The 12,721-nt window shown below is 39.2% G+C and overlaps 1 protein-coding gene across 2 annotated transcripts in view; it reads right to left on the bottom strand.

Moving 5' to 3' along the window:
* The window catches only part of IKZF3 (IKAROS family zinc finger 3), a 93,701-nt gene that overhangs the window by 59,001 nt on the left and 21,979 nt on the right, over positions 1-12,721 (bottom strand). Inside the window, exons 2-3 of one of the 2 annotated variants that reach the window (XM_019416029.2) lie at positions 9,550-9,603; positions 7,059-7,160 (exon numbers count right to left, since the gene is read on the bottom strand). In XM_019416029.2, the coding sequence (XP_019271574.1) occupies positions 7,059-7,160; positions 9,550-9,603 (156 nt within the window). The remainder of the gene's footprint in view (positions 1-7,058; positions 7,161-9,549; positions 9,604-12,721) is intronic. The other variant, XM_019416028.2, reaches the window with a different exon arrangement.

The raw sequence follows: 12,721 nt of genomic DNA, 5'->3' as shown, positions 1-12,721 counted from the left end.
AAAAAAAAAAAAAAAAATCCCAGAATTGGTGTCAGGAGTGGGATTTGCTAGAGCAGTCTGGCTTGTGGAAACATGTGGTTTGGGAAGAGAAAGGAAGAAAGAGCAAGAAATTAGGGACTTCTGAGTCCTGGCCATGTGGTGACTCATGTTATGGTTAAGGAGCTATGTTATGATCAGTTACTAAAGGTAAAATTACCAAGGGTTTTCAGAAATGGATCCAATTCCTGGGGAGTGGTTCACTGGATTCATAAAGAAATGCAAACTAATCGGGAAAAGGTGAAATTGGTTACTATGAAAATGAAATGAAAAGAGAGTTTTGGCTCAAACCTTGATGTTAGACCAAGCTCAGACTTTGGCTGGTTTAAGCTTCAGATATTAGGCTAAAAGCTTCCCCAAAAGGTAAAATTTTGAGGTAACAACAGAGAGGACCTCTAAGACCTCTGGTCACCAAAAAGAGAGTTCACATTGAGGGAGGGAAAAACCGAGAAACTATTGAAATCAGGGGGTATAGTGTGAAGGCATCTCATTTTGTGAATCAGTATCATCAGCTTCTTGAAGAACCATTACTAAAATGGACAGTAAGAGTGACTAATTTAGAGCAAGTATATTTGGTTTTGAATTCTACAGAGAAGAAGAACATGTTTGAGTTGATACCCAACCCACAACTCACTATGGAATAATCACAGATGGCTATACATGATCCAGACACACAGCAGTCTGGTGGACTAGATAAAACCACTCTAGGGTCTGTTTACCCTGAGAAGAGGACTGTCTGCCTCCATTTATAAATGCTGAGTGGAACACCGAAGTGTAACAGCTGATATACTTTGTATGTAAGCCATATAGGATTGGCTTTATGATAACAGACATATTCATTCATGGAATGTGCCTGTTACCCTGGTCATGGTAAATGCTGTGGTTTAAAGGGGTATTCTAAGAGCATGCATATTGGATATGGTATGGTGACGCTGGTAGAGCTATAAGAGGAGATGAGAACAAAGATTTGAAGGAAGAAGTTTATTATACTCACAGGACTCATAGAGGGGTACTGCCACATGCCACACAGGGTCACAGGGGAAAGCACCAGTGCCAGTCAGGAGGCAGAAAAGAGCAGTGAAGGAAATCCTAGGCTAGCGTTTTTATTGGAGTTTATGAGAAAAGGCAAGGTAGGCAGAGTAAATAGTTTAGGATTGGCTGGTTTGAATAATTCTGGAAGACTTTGGGACATAGAATGGTCTCCAGTTATCTGATATACTTCATTGTAAGATGATTTTGGGCAGAGGAAATATTAACTTGGTGTATGAGAGTTAGGTAAGAAGATGGGCGAGACATACAGACTCCAGATTGGTTGATTTGTATATGAAAAGCATGATCCTGGCTAACGCCTCTGCTATCTGTAAGAATTGGCTATCCCCGGGAAAAGCAGCCTTTCCTCAGGTCTGTAAGGACCCCAAATGTCAAAGCATCCAAAATACGAATATAAGACAATACAGTTAATAAAACTGGTCCTGAGGTGAATGGATGCCAAAGAGACAAATACAGAATCTAAGAAAACACAGTTTTCTGCCTTTTTGCACAGGCACCCCGTGTAACCTTCCTGCTGCAAAATCAAGTAACAGTCCAAGAAACCTGAGTGAATCTGCTGCCTTAGCTTCCCCTCTTGGGTTTTACAGATGCTAATAAAAACATTAGGTTAATTAACAAGAAAATGAGAAAAGGCAGAAGGGAGAGTCAAGGGACTTGTCCCAGCAAGGTGGAAAATTGTAAATGGTTATTAAGAAATAAGAAAAATAAAGCAAACATTGGTAAGTCCAAAGCAAAGAAGAAAAATAAAGGGGATAGTCAAAGGACTTATCTCAGCAGGGTGAAAATCTTCAGATTGTTATTAAGAAACAGGATAAAGGAAACATATTGATGGGGTTGAAACAAAGGTCTTAAGGTCTTAAGACAGCAGTGTGCAAGGTTGGGTAGACCAAAGGGACCGCCTTCCTTAAAGGGCCCCAAACAAGTCCACTCTTCTCTTCAGTGTACAGGAACTTACAAAGCCAGAAAGCAAAGATTACAAACAGAAATCTGATCTGAAATCAGCTAGGGCAATAGTCGGACAGATTAATCTTTGTCATGACAAAAGGGATGGGCTCAACTTCTAACTAGGGACCTAAAGTCTTCAGCATGTGAAGGGGTAAAATGGTTAGGAGGGTGGAGAAGAAAAGTTTCTGGGACTCCCTGACATGGAAACCTCATTCACTGTGGCTTGTTATGTGAAGCCTTATAGGGGCCTTCAATTTGAGAGAATATAAAAATGTAAGGGTTGATAGGATTAAAGGGGAGGCTTGGTGGAAATTGGACTGTTTATTATTTTTAAGTTTATTTATTTATTTATTTTTAATTTTAAAAAATATTTTATTTACTTTTGAGAGAGAGAGAGAGAGAGAGAGAAAGAGTGAGTGAGCAAGCAGTTTAGGGGCAGAGAGGGAGACACAATCTGAAGCAGGCTCCAGGCTCCAAGCTGTCAGCACAGAGCACAACATGGGGATCGAACTCACAAACTGTGAGATCACGACCTGAGCCAAAGTCGTACACTTAACCGACTGAGCCACCCAGGCACCCCAAAAATTTATTTATTTATTTTGAGAGACAGCAAGAGCATGCAAGGGGGGCAACGGCAGAGAGAGAAGGGAGAGAGAGTCCCAAGCAGGCTCTGGCTATTAGCACAGACCTCAGTGCGGACCCATGTAGGGCTCTATCTCATGAACTGTGAGATCATGACCTGAGCCAAAATCAAGAATCAGATGCTTAACTGACTGAGCCACCGAGGCACCCCAGAAATAGGCTGTATTTAAAGAAATTGTGCCTCTTTTACCTGAAAGTGTTATGGGAATGGATATTATGTCTGACTGGGAAACATCTCCCTTACTTCATTTTATAAAACTAAAACCTGTTCATAAAGTCCTGATGGAGGCTACAGTTAAGAATGGAAGGGTTGAAAGACTAATATGAAAGTCTGGAGGAAAGCTGGTATGTATGAAGTGGCTGCATCTCTTTCACCTGAATGTATTATGGGCATGGACATTGTATCTGACTGGGGGATTGTTTCCATAAGACAGAAGTCATGTAAATCTGTCCTATTAATCGGACATTCTAAATGGGGATGGATAAGCTTGCCCAAGCCCACAGTGTAGAAGAGAAGCTGCAGCGCTGGTGGGGACAGATGATGGGTCCATATGGAGCATAGACTGGGCTTTATGGCAAAAGTCTGCAAGTGTTTCCCAGTGATGACTGTTGGGATGGTGGAATCAAGAATTCCATTTTAGAGGCAATTAGTAGAGGCAATTGAAACTGCCCTATGACTGCAGAAAAAACAATCTTAACATCTGGCATACCCATGATATCTTAGGTGATGTCACAGAAATGCTCTAATGCTTCTGGGAGGGCAATACCCAAGACAGTTCCACAATAAAATGGAAATGGCTTATACAGGATTATGCTACCTGAGGAATGCAAGCAGGAGGTACTGACAAGCAGTGAGCCTCTTCTCTCCTAGGACTGACTTTGGAACTGTATGAGGCTGCCAGATTCTATCATTGCTTAGAAGTGCCCGATAAACAGCTACTGACTGACCAGCAAAGAGCTGCTGGATAGCTGTTCCAAGGTAAATGAACAATATCCTGTTTGGAAGACCACCACTCTGATTGAAGATGTAAAAACATCAATTCAGTGGGATGAATTACATGCTGTTTTCCTAGCAGTGATGGAAGAATTTTAACAATGACAAAAGCCTCCACATTTTGGTTTTTACCTGATTCATGAGTGATGGCCAGTGGCCAGGCCATATGGATAGGTAGAAGGAAAACTGGTTATTTATTTACTTATTTATTTATTTATAAGGATTATTTATTTAGGTAATCTCTACACCCAGTGTGGGGCTCTAACTCACAACCCTGAGATCAAGAGTCACATGCTCTACTGACTGAGCCAGCCAGGTGCCTTGAAAACTGGTCTTTTAAAGCGATGCCCATATAGGGCATGACCGTATGGAAATCACTACAGGAATCTGAGGAGTGCATTAAAGTAGGACATGTCAATGCCCATCAGAAGAATCCCCTTCCAGGTTTGGAAGGGGATTGGAACCAAGTGGATATCACAGTGTACTTACTTGAAGTGGCCAAATGGTGTCCATGAAAGGCATAGACATTTGGGGACCACAGAAATACAGAGGGCTGAATCTGGACATATTCCTTTTGCACTCTCTGAGGCTCAAAATGCCAACAATAACTGTTCTATCTGCCAACAAGAGAGACAGAGGCTTCCGATGGCTATGGGGAAGATTCCTCAGAGGTAAGGCCTTATACATAGCTGGCAAGTGGATTACACTGAACCAATGCCAGTAGCCCCAGGGGGCTTACAAATGGTTTTTGACAGAATAGACACTGACTCTGGACTGTGTATTGCTTACCTGGTTGTAGATGCAAATGGTCAGGGTACTAAAAAACAAAACAAAACCAAAAAAACCCCAAAAACAAACAAATAAAAAAAACCCACAACCCGGATCAGAAGATACTGCATCAATTTGGGCCACCAAATCACATTTCTTTGGGACAAGAACACACTTTACAGTCCATAATGTCAAATGATGGGCAGAGAGATACTGTCCTCAGAAGAATAGTTTCATAGAGAATTGGAACAGGCAACTGAAACACTGGTTGTTTGAAACGGGAACGTGTAGACATGAAGGGCTGGCTGGTTTAGTGTCTTCAAGAATGTGTGCTCACACTTAACATGAGCAGGATTAAGGGAATGTCCCTGTTGATATATTCCTGTTTTTCTGGTGAATCTGGGGAAGAGAGATGGAAGAGGATGCTAGTGTGACTATGCAATTTTTTCCAAGGGGGGGGGGGGGGAGAAATATTGGTATGACTATAATTCTTCCTAAGAGGAGAGGACACTGGTTTCATGACCATACTTTTTTTTCTTCCTCACATCACCTCAGCTTTCTCTTTCCTACCTGATGCAGTAGTCATAGGACCAGCGCTGCAACAAATGACAGAAACAGAGATGATTCCTAAGCAAGAAACTGTAGCTACAGGTTTGTTGTTTATTTAATTTTTAACGTTTATTTATTTTTGAGAGAGAGTGAGCAGGGGAGGGGCAGAGAGACAGAGACGGAGATACAGAATCCGAAGCAGGCTCCAGGCTCTGAGCTATCAGCACATCGCCTGATGCGGGGCTCAAACTCATGAACCGTGAGATCATGACCTGAGCCGAAGTTGGACACTTAACCGACTGGGCCACCCACATGTCCTAAGTAGCTACAGTGTTAAACCTTTATGTCAGAATTCCTAAAGGCCTGATAGGGTAGGTTGTGCCTTCACTCCATTTGGCAAAACTGAGGTTAACAGTGACTGCAGCTATACTGCTAGTGGCAAAAATAGCCTGCTAGTTCTGTACCTAAGTAACTCTACCCTATATGAACAGGAGTGGATTGAGGGGGAGGCACTTGCTACACTAGTATTGCTGCCTGCAATCTAGACCAGCACAGCAGCTAAACCTCATGTTCCTTCCAAAAGTGGAAAAGTTCAGGTAGATGAAGAGAAGAAGGAATAGTAGCTGAGGGTAAAGGAATCAATCAATGGATTATATAATGAAGGAAATGCAGTATTATATTAAAATGCCAAGAGAGGCTCAGAACAAGAAACTTGTAAATATTGTCTCTCAGTTCAATTATACCAGATGCTGAAAAGGTGAAGCCATACATTGCTGAGACCATTCCTGTTTTTGGAACCTGACAAAATCAAATGGAAGGCTGTAAACCTGAGTGACCTCACCCTGGGAGACATTTTCAACCAGAATAATTATTAATGACTGAATGTGACTGTAGTAATGTGCCAGGATCTTGACTTTTACGATCATTTTGTAAAAAAATTTTTAGTGTTTTATTTATTTTTGAAAGTGAGCAGGCAAGGGGCAGAGAGAGAGGGAGACACAGAATCTGAAGCAAGCACCAGGCTCTGAGCTGTCAGCACAGAGCCCGGTGTGGGGCTCGAACTCACAAACCACGAGATCATGACCTGAGCCGAAGTTGGATGCTTAATGGACTAAGCCACCCAGGCGCCCCTATGATCCTTTGTTACAAGAGATTCGTGCTCAAAGACCAGTGGGTGGCCTATGGTAAAATACAAAAATATATTTGGTCTTTGTCCCAGGTTCCTGGCACAAGAGTCCTCCCAAACCTTGGAATCTTCCTGAGCGATAGGAGTATCTTTTGTTATTTATAATAATCTCTTTTCAATCACACCTAAGTTTCTGCTAATGAGGCGACTTAGGGTAAGGGCCCTAGTCAGGATGGGTTCATCACCAGAAAGACAAAGTGATAGGGGGGCACTGGGTAGGTTCTGAAGATTGAGCTCTATAAAAAGTCTTAAACATACTTTGCCTTATGCATTTCTTCCATTTGGCTGTTCTTGAATTGTATCCGTTATGATAAACTAGTAATAGTAAAGCACTTTCCTAAATTCTCTGAGTCATTCTAGCAACTTATCAAACCTGAGGAGGGTGGGTGTGGAAAATCCTGCATTTGTAGCCAACCTGGACAGAAATGTAGGTAACATGGAGACCTGGTAGTTTCAACTGGTGTCTAAAGTGAGGACAGTCTTGTGGGACTGAGCCTTTAACATGTGGGTTCTTTGCTAATTCCAGGAGTTAGTATGAGAATTTAATGGAATTGTGGGACACCCAGTTATTCTCTGAAGAATTGGAGAATTGGTTGTTGGTGTTGGGAAATACCCCACAATTTCTATAATGAACATGTATTATTTTTACAACAGAAAAGAGTCAAATAAACATTTTAGAAATGAAGTTAGTATAACTTGAATACTGAATAAGCACCTTAAATTCTCAAAGTTTGCTGATACCCTTTAGCAAATTATTAAATATTAATATTCGTAAAATGAACAAAAATTACTTTCAACTCAACCCACAAATGCAAGTTTCTGATTTCTTCCACATATTTAGCCTCAACCATATCTATAACCATTTTTAGTCTGTACTCAATGGCTCACCTCCTATATCTTCATCTTCATTGGTTGGGCCTTCCACACTGTCTGCATTTTCTGTTTCATGAGGTTTGGTTAAATCGTAGTCATTCAAAATCACTGGACCTTCTAGGAGATAAAAAGAATTTTAACTATTCAGTCAAATTTTAAAGAGTTTTTATAAACATGTATTAAGTAGACTCCCATTTCAGCACAATATCTCAATGATAGACAGAATTCTTTCATATATACACCAAGTGGAATATATGTGATAACTCTTGAGGTTTAGAAATATGCCCAGGGTGCACCTGAGTTAAAATGTATTCATATTCCTTCCTGACAGAAATTCTCTCTCTTTTGATATGTCTCACAATATTCAGTAGGATGCTGTTGTTATTTATGACCAAGAAGTATTTGTGTAGTGATGGGAAATACTGAGCTCAAAAATACTGGCATAATCTGATTTGGGAAGATGCTTTCCTAAAAGGAAACCCATATGCAACTGTATATCAAATCCTATTTTCCTTTTCTGTTCACATTATAAATGTGATTCTGTGGAAAACATATTGGCCCTCAAGTTCCTTTATTTCTTTGAACATTTACTAAATGCTGAAAAGGCTGTAGATATGAATAAGTAATAATTCCTATCCTCAAGGAGCTTATAATTGGCAGATATAGATTAAGACAAGATCATAAGTATAATGCAGACTCAGACAAGAGAGTAAGGGAAATACAAAGTATTATGTGAGTTCACAAGTGAAAGGGAGCAGACATAATAAAAGCATGCTTAAATAAACAGCAAACTTGTTAAAAATCAAGTTTAACAGGAATATACTTTTGTACAATAAATATTGATATTATTAGACATTAGAAAAAAGGAACAATGTGGTGTATTATTTCATGTACAAGCATAGTAGCTTAAAAAGATATTAACAAAAGAAATAAACTAAAAACTTATTCATTTTCAAACTCTTTTCTTTTTAAAATTTTTTTTTAACATTTATTTATTTTTGAGATAGAGAGAGAGCATGAACAGGGGAGGGTCAGAGAAAGAGGGAGACACAGAAGCTGAAACAGGCTCCAAGCTCTGAGCTGTCAGCACAGAGCCCGACGCGGGGCTCGAACCCACGGACCGCAAGATCATGACCTGAGCCGAAGTCGGACGCTTAACCGACTGAGCCACCCAGGCGCCCCTCTTTTCTTTTTTTTAACGTTAATTTATTATTTTGAGAGAAAGAGAGACAGAGCATGAGCAGTGGAGGGGCAGAGAGAGAGGGAGACTTGGAATCCAAAGCAGGCTCCAGGCTACAAGCCATCAGCACAGAGCCCGACATGGGGCTTGAACCTACGAACCGTGAGATCATGACCTGAGCCAAAATTGGATGCTTAACTGACTGAGAGACCCAGGTGTCCCTCTATCAAACTCCTTTCTAATGTTTATAAAATATTTATTGAGTACCTACTACATACAACAAATAGTCAAAGAAACTGAATCCTGTGGCATTTACGCTAGGTGAAATAGGGGAAATGACTAGAAACTCTGCAGTGGTATTCCTTCCAGCTCACCAGTGACCGAACAGATGGAGCAGGACTTGTGCTGGAATACAGGAGTAAAATAGAAACATATTTCATAAAATCCATGACTAACAGATGCTGAAAATATGGTTATCATGGACTCATGTTTTGATTTATAAACACATTAAGCTCCTAACTTCTGCATATTGTAACATGTACTCTATGAACAATAAGACACTGTTCTAAATAGTAGTTCACTTTTCTCAAGCTTAAAATGATTAACATAAAGTGCACACCTGAACAACTAACATGAGGTCCTGGTTCAATTAAAATATAAGGTTATAATTGATAATAACAAAAAGGTACTCCAGTGGTTAATTTTGTAATGTAGCACAAATTATGATCCAAACAAAGTGGGTTAATCAATCTAGGAAACATGGAAGTTATTTTTAGGAAATAGATTATTTTAAATGTCTCTAGTTTATTCTGGAGCAGGAGTCAGCAAACTATGGCCTGAGAGCCACAAGCAATGGCTTGTTTTTATATGGGCCCAGGAAGTAGGAATGGTTTGTACATTTTTAAAAGGTTGCAAAAAACATAAAGAGGAATATGTGACAGAGATCCTATATTGCCCACAAAGTCTAAAATATTTACTATCTTGCCATTCACAAAAATTTTGCTGACCACTATCTAGAGTGAAAAGCACAAGCTGATGAAACATAAGCTACTACATTGGTCAACAAAAACTGCTTTTATTTAAACTAGTCAGTTAAAAATAATTAAAAGGAAAAAAAAAAAAAAACAGTGATCAACATTAAGTTTGGCCCTATGATGCCAAATAATTTATATAATGTAAATGGATGAGTTATTTTTGTATCAGAAAGAGACAACTATGTTTTTTCCCAACACATTTCTATAGCATTTTTACTATAATCAGAATATTTATCTTTCTTTGGTAATTTCAGTAAAGGTATATTTCTAGAAAGGAAAGACCTGATGTTACCTGTGGGCACAGGCTGTTCCTGAGTGCTTTTCAGTTCCACATTTGGTTTTATATCTGAAAAGAAAAGGATTATAAATATTAGCTACTTAATTTTTTTTCAGATTTGAGGATTCTAAATTTAATAAGGATATTATTTTGGAAGCTTTAGCAGATTTCCCCTTCAGAGCAGGACTGTTCTTTTCCTCTACCCTCCCTAAAAAGTACCTCAAGGAGAATAAAAGGAATTATTTACACAGCAATTGTATTGTAAAGAGATTAAGAGGAAAAAAATTAGAACTTTATACTTAACATTTCTAGTACTTTTCTTTTTTTTCCTGAAGACTTGAGTTCCCATCTGGTATTATCTCTCTTCAGTCAAAAGAGCTTCCCTTAGCATTTCTAGTAATGCAACTATGTGAGTGACAACTTTTCTTAGTTTACATTTATTTGGAAATATCTTTATTTTGCCTTCAATTTTAAAGGATATTTTTGCTTGATACAGAATTCTGGGTTGACAGTTTTCTTCCAGCACTTTAAAGATGACATTCTACTACCTTCTAGGCTCTATTGTTTCTGATGAGAAGTCAGTGATAGTTGTATTATTGCTTTCCTATATACAATGTATTCTTTTTCTCTGAATGCTTTCCAGATTTTCCCTTTACCTTTGGTTTTCTGCAGTTTGACTATGATATGCCTACATATGATTTTATTTGAATTTATCCCACTTGGCCCTCTCTCTCACTGAGCTTCTGTAAAATTATGTTTTTCACTAAACTTGAGAAATTTTCAGTTATTATTTCTTCAAATAGTTTTTCTTCTCCATCCTCTTGCTCCTTTCCTTCTAGGACTTCAACTGCATATATGTTAGACTTTTTAATATTTCCCCACTTCCCCTGAGGCTCTGTTCTTCCCCAACCCCAATGTTTTATTTTCTCTGTTGTTCAGATTGAATACTTTCATTGATATACCTTCAAATGCACTTACTCTTTCTTCTGTCATCTTGATTTGTTGTTAAGTCTGTCCAATGAGTTTTCTATTTCAGATATTATAATTTTTAGTTCTCAGATTTCCATTTTGTTCTTTTGTCATAGTTTCTCTGCCAAGATTTCCTATTTGTTAATTCATTACAAGCATATTTTCCTTTACATCTTTGAGCATAAGTAGCATAACTATTTAAGATTCTTGCCTTCCAATTCCAATACCTATGTCATCTTGGAGTCAGTTACCATTGACTTCCTTTTATCTTGAGTATGGGTTACATTTTCCTGCTTCTTCATATGACTTAATAATTTTGGATTGTACCCTGGACATTATAAATGATATGTTACAGAATTTGTGGGTTCTGTTATGTTCCTCTGAATAGTATAGGAAGTTTTTTTTCTTTGTTCACTTTGCTTTTTAAAGCATGCAGTTAACTTACATAGGTTCAAACTTGAATTTTGTTTCATTATAGTGAGCAGCACTGAAGGTAACCAAATGTCCCAGAATGCCTGGGATTGAGGGTTTTTCCAGAACAGAGAACTTTCACAGTCTCAGGGAAATTGGTTGGTCTTGGAGAGGCATAAATCTCTGTTCAATATTTTAGCCTCAGATGGGCTGCTCAGAGCATGACCCATATATGTGTGGTTCAAGAATCAGCTAGAGATCTGGATTAGCCAGAAAATTTATAGATAAAAAATCCCTCTCTGCCTTTTTCACACCAGGATTTCCCTCCTTCCTTCCCAGCTGCTGTGGCTGCTATGACTTTTTAAGTCAGTATAACTATGGATTATCTACTCAAGTTTTGGTCACCCCAAGGCTAAAATTGATGCCAACCCTTGAGTTAAAACAAAGAACCATAAAAGCAGGTTGTTTTTGTCATTTTCCTATGCCTTCAGGTAATAGATTTTTTCATATTTTGTTCAGAATCTATCACTCCATTGCTAGAAAATCTTCTTTGTTCCTTATTTTAATAATGATCATATACCCAAAACTGTTCAGGATAGTATTAATTTCAAATATTCTATACTATTATCTAGTCTTATTTCAATTTTTGTCTTGAAAAATATAGTTACTCTGCTTACATTCTAATTTTAAATTTTTGACATATTATCCATTAGATGATAGTGCCAAAGCATAAAGGCAGGGAAAATACACATTTTTAAAAAAAATTTTTTAACGTTTATTTATTTTTGAGACAGAGAGACAGAGCATGAACAGGGGAGGGGCAGAGAGAGAGGGAGACACAGAATCTGAAACAGGCTCCAGGCTCTGAGCTGTCAGCACAGAGCCCGACGTGGGGCTTGAACTCACGGACCGTGAGATCATGACCTGAGCCGAAGTCGGACGCTTAACCGACCGAGCCCCCCAGGCGCCCCAATACACATATTTTTTAAATAAGCAAAGGGGCACCCTAGTATGGGGTGTCAAAACCCAAGATGTGGAAGAAGAATGTCCATGTAAGGAATGGAAGCAGCCCAAGGCAGGCTGTGTGAGAGTATGACTATATGGAGTGGGAAGTCTGAATGAAGTAAGGAGGGATTCTACATGGCAGACAGCATGTAAATCAGAGCATGAGTAGGCTAAAGAGGGCATTCAGGCTGGAGAATTGCCTCATGTGCAGTGCTGGAGTCCAAGAGGGATAAAAAGGGTATCCAAGATAAGGGATAGCCTAGTATGAATCAGAGCCTGAGCATAGTGAATAGGACATTTGTACATAGAGGTGGTCTGGTGTGGGTTTTCAGAGCCTAAATGGGTGTGAGCAAGGTACCCACGTGGGGACAGTGGGGAGAGCTTCTATGCACAGGAGCACTCCAGTGCAAAGTTCAGAACTTGAGAGGGGTGAAGAAGGGATCCACTTACTAGGTATAGTTTTACATGGAGGTGTCAGAGCCTGAGCAGTTGAAAAGGGTGTCCAATAGCATAGTGGCCATGGTACAGGATGTAAGAACCCAAACGAGGCAAGGAAAGCATCTGTGCTGATGAAGGGATGGTAGTGGCAATGGATGATTGGTTATATAAAGGAGGATTGATCAAATAAGTGACTACAATAAGGTAATAAGAGCCGGGTTTTTCTCTGTCAGAGAAGGGAGTTACAAATATGGAAGCCTGTGGTACTGTACTGGAAATGAAGGTACTGGTGTGAATGCATGGCTTCTACTCTACATAAATAAATATAAAATATAGATGTCTACGTGTATGTATGGATATACAT

The sequence above is a fragment of the Panthera pardus genome, unplaced genomic scaffold (genome assembly GCF_024362965.1).
Source record: "Panthera pardus isolate Hobbes unplaced genomic scaffold, ASM2436296v1 HiC_scaffold_3, whole genome shotgun sequence".
Classification (NCBI taxonomy): Eukaryota; Metazoa; Chordata; class Mammalia; order Carnivora; family Felidae; genus Panthera; species Panthera pardus.
The sequence above is the reverse complement of the archived record's forward strand: the minus strand, read 5'-3'. Positions and strand labels throughout refer to the sequence as shown.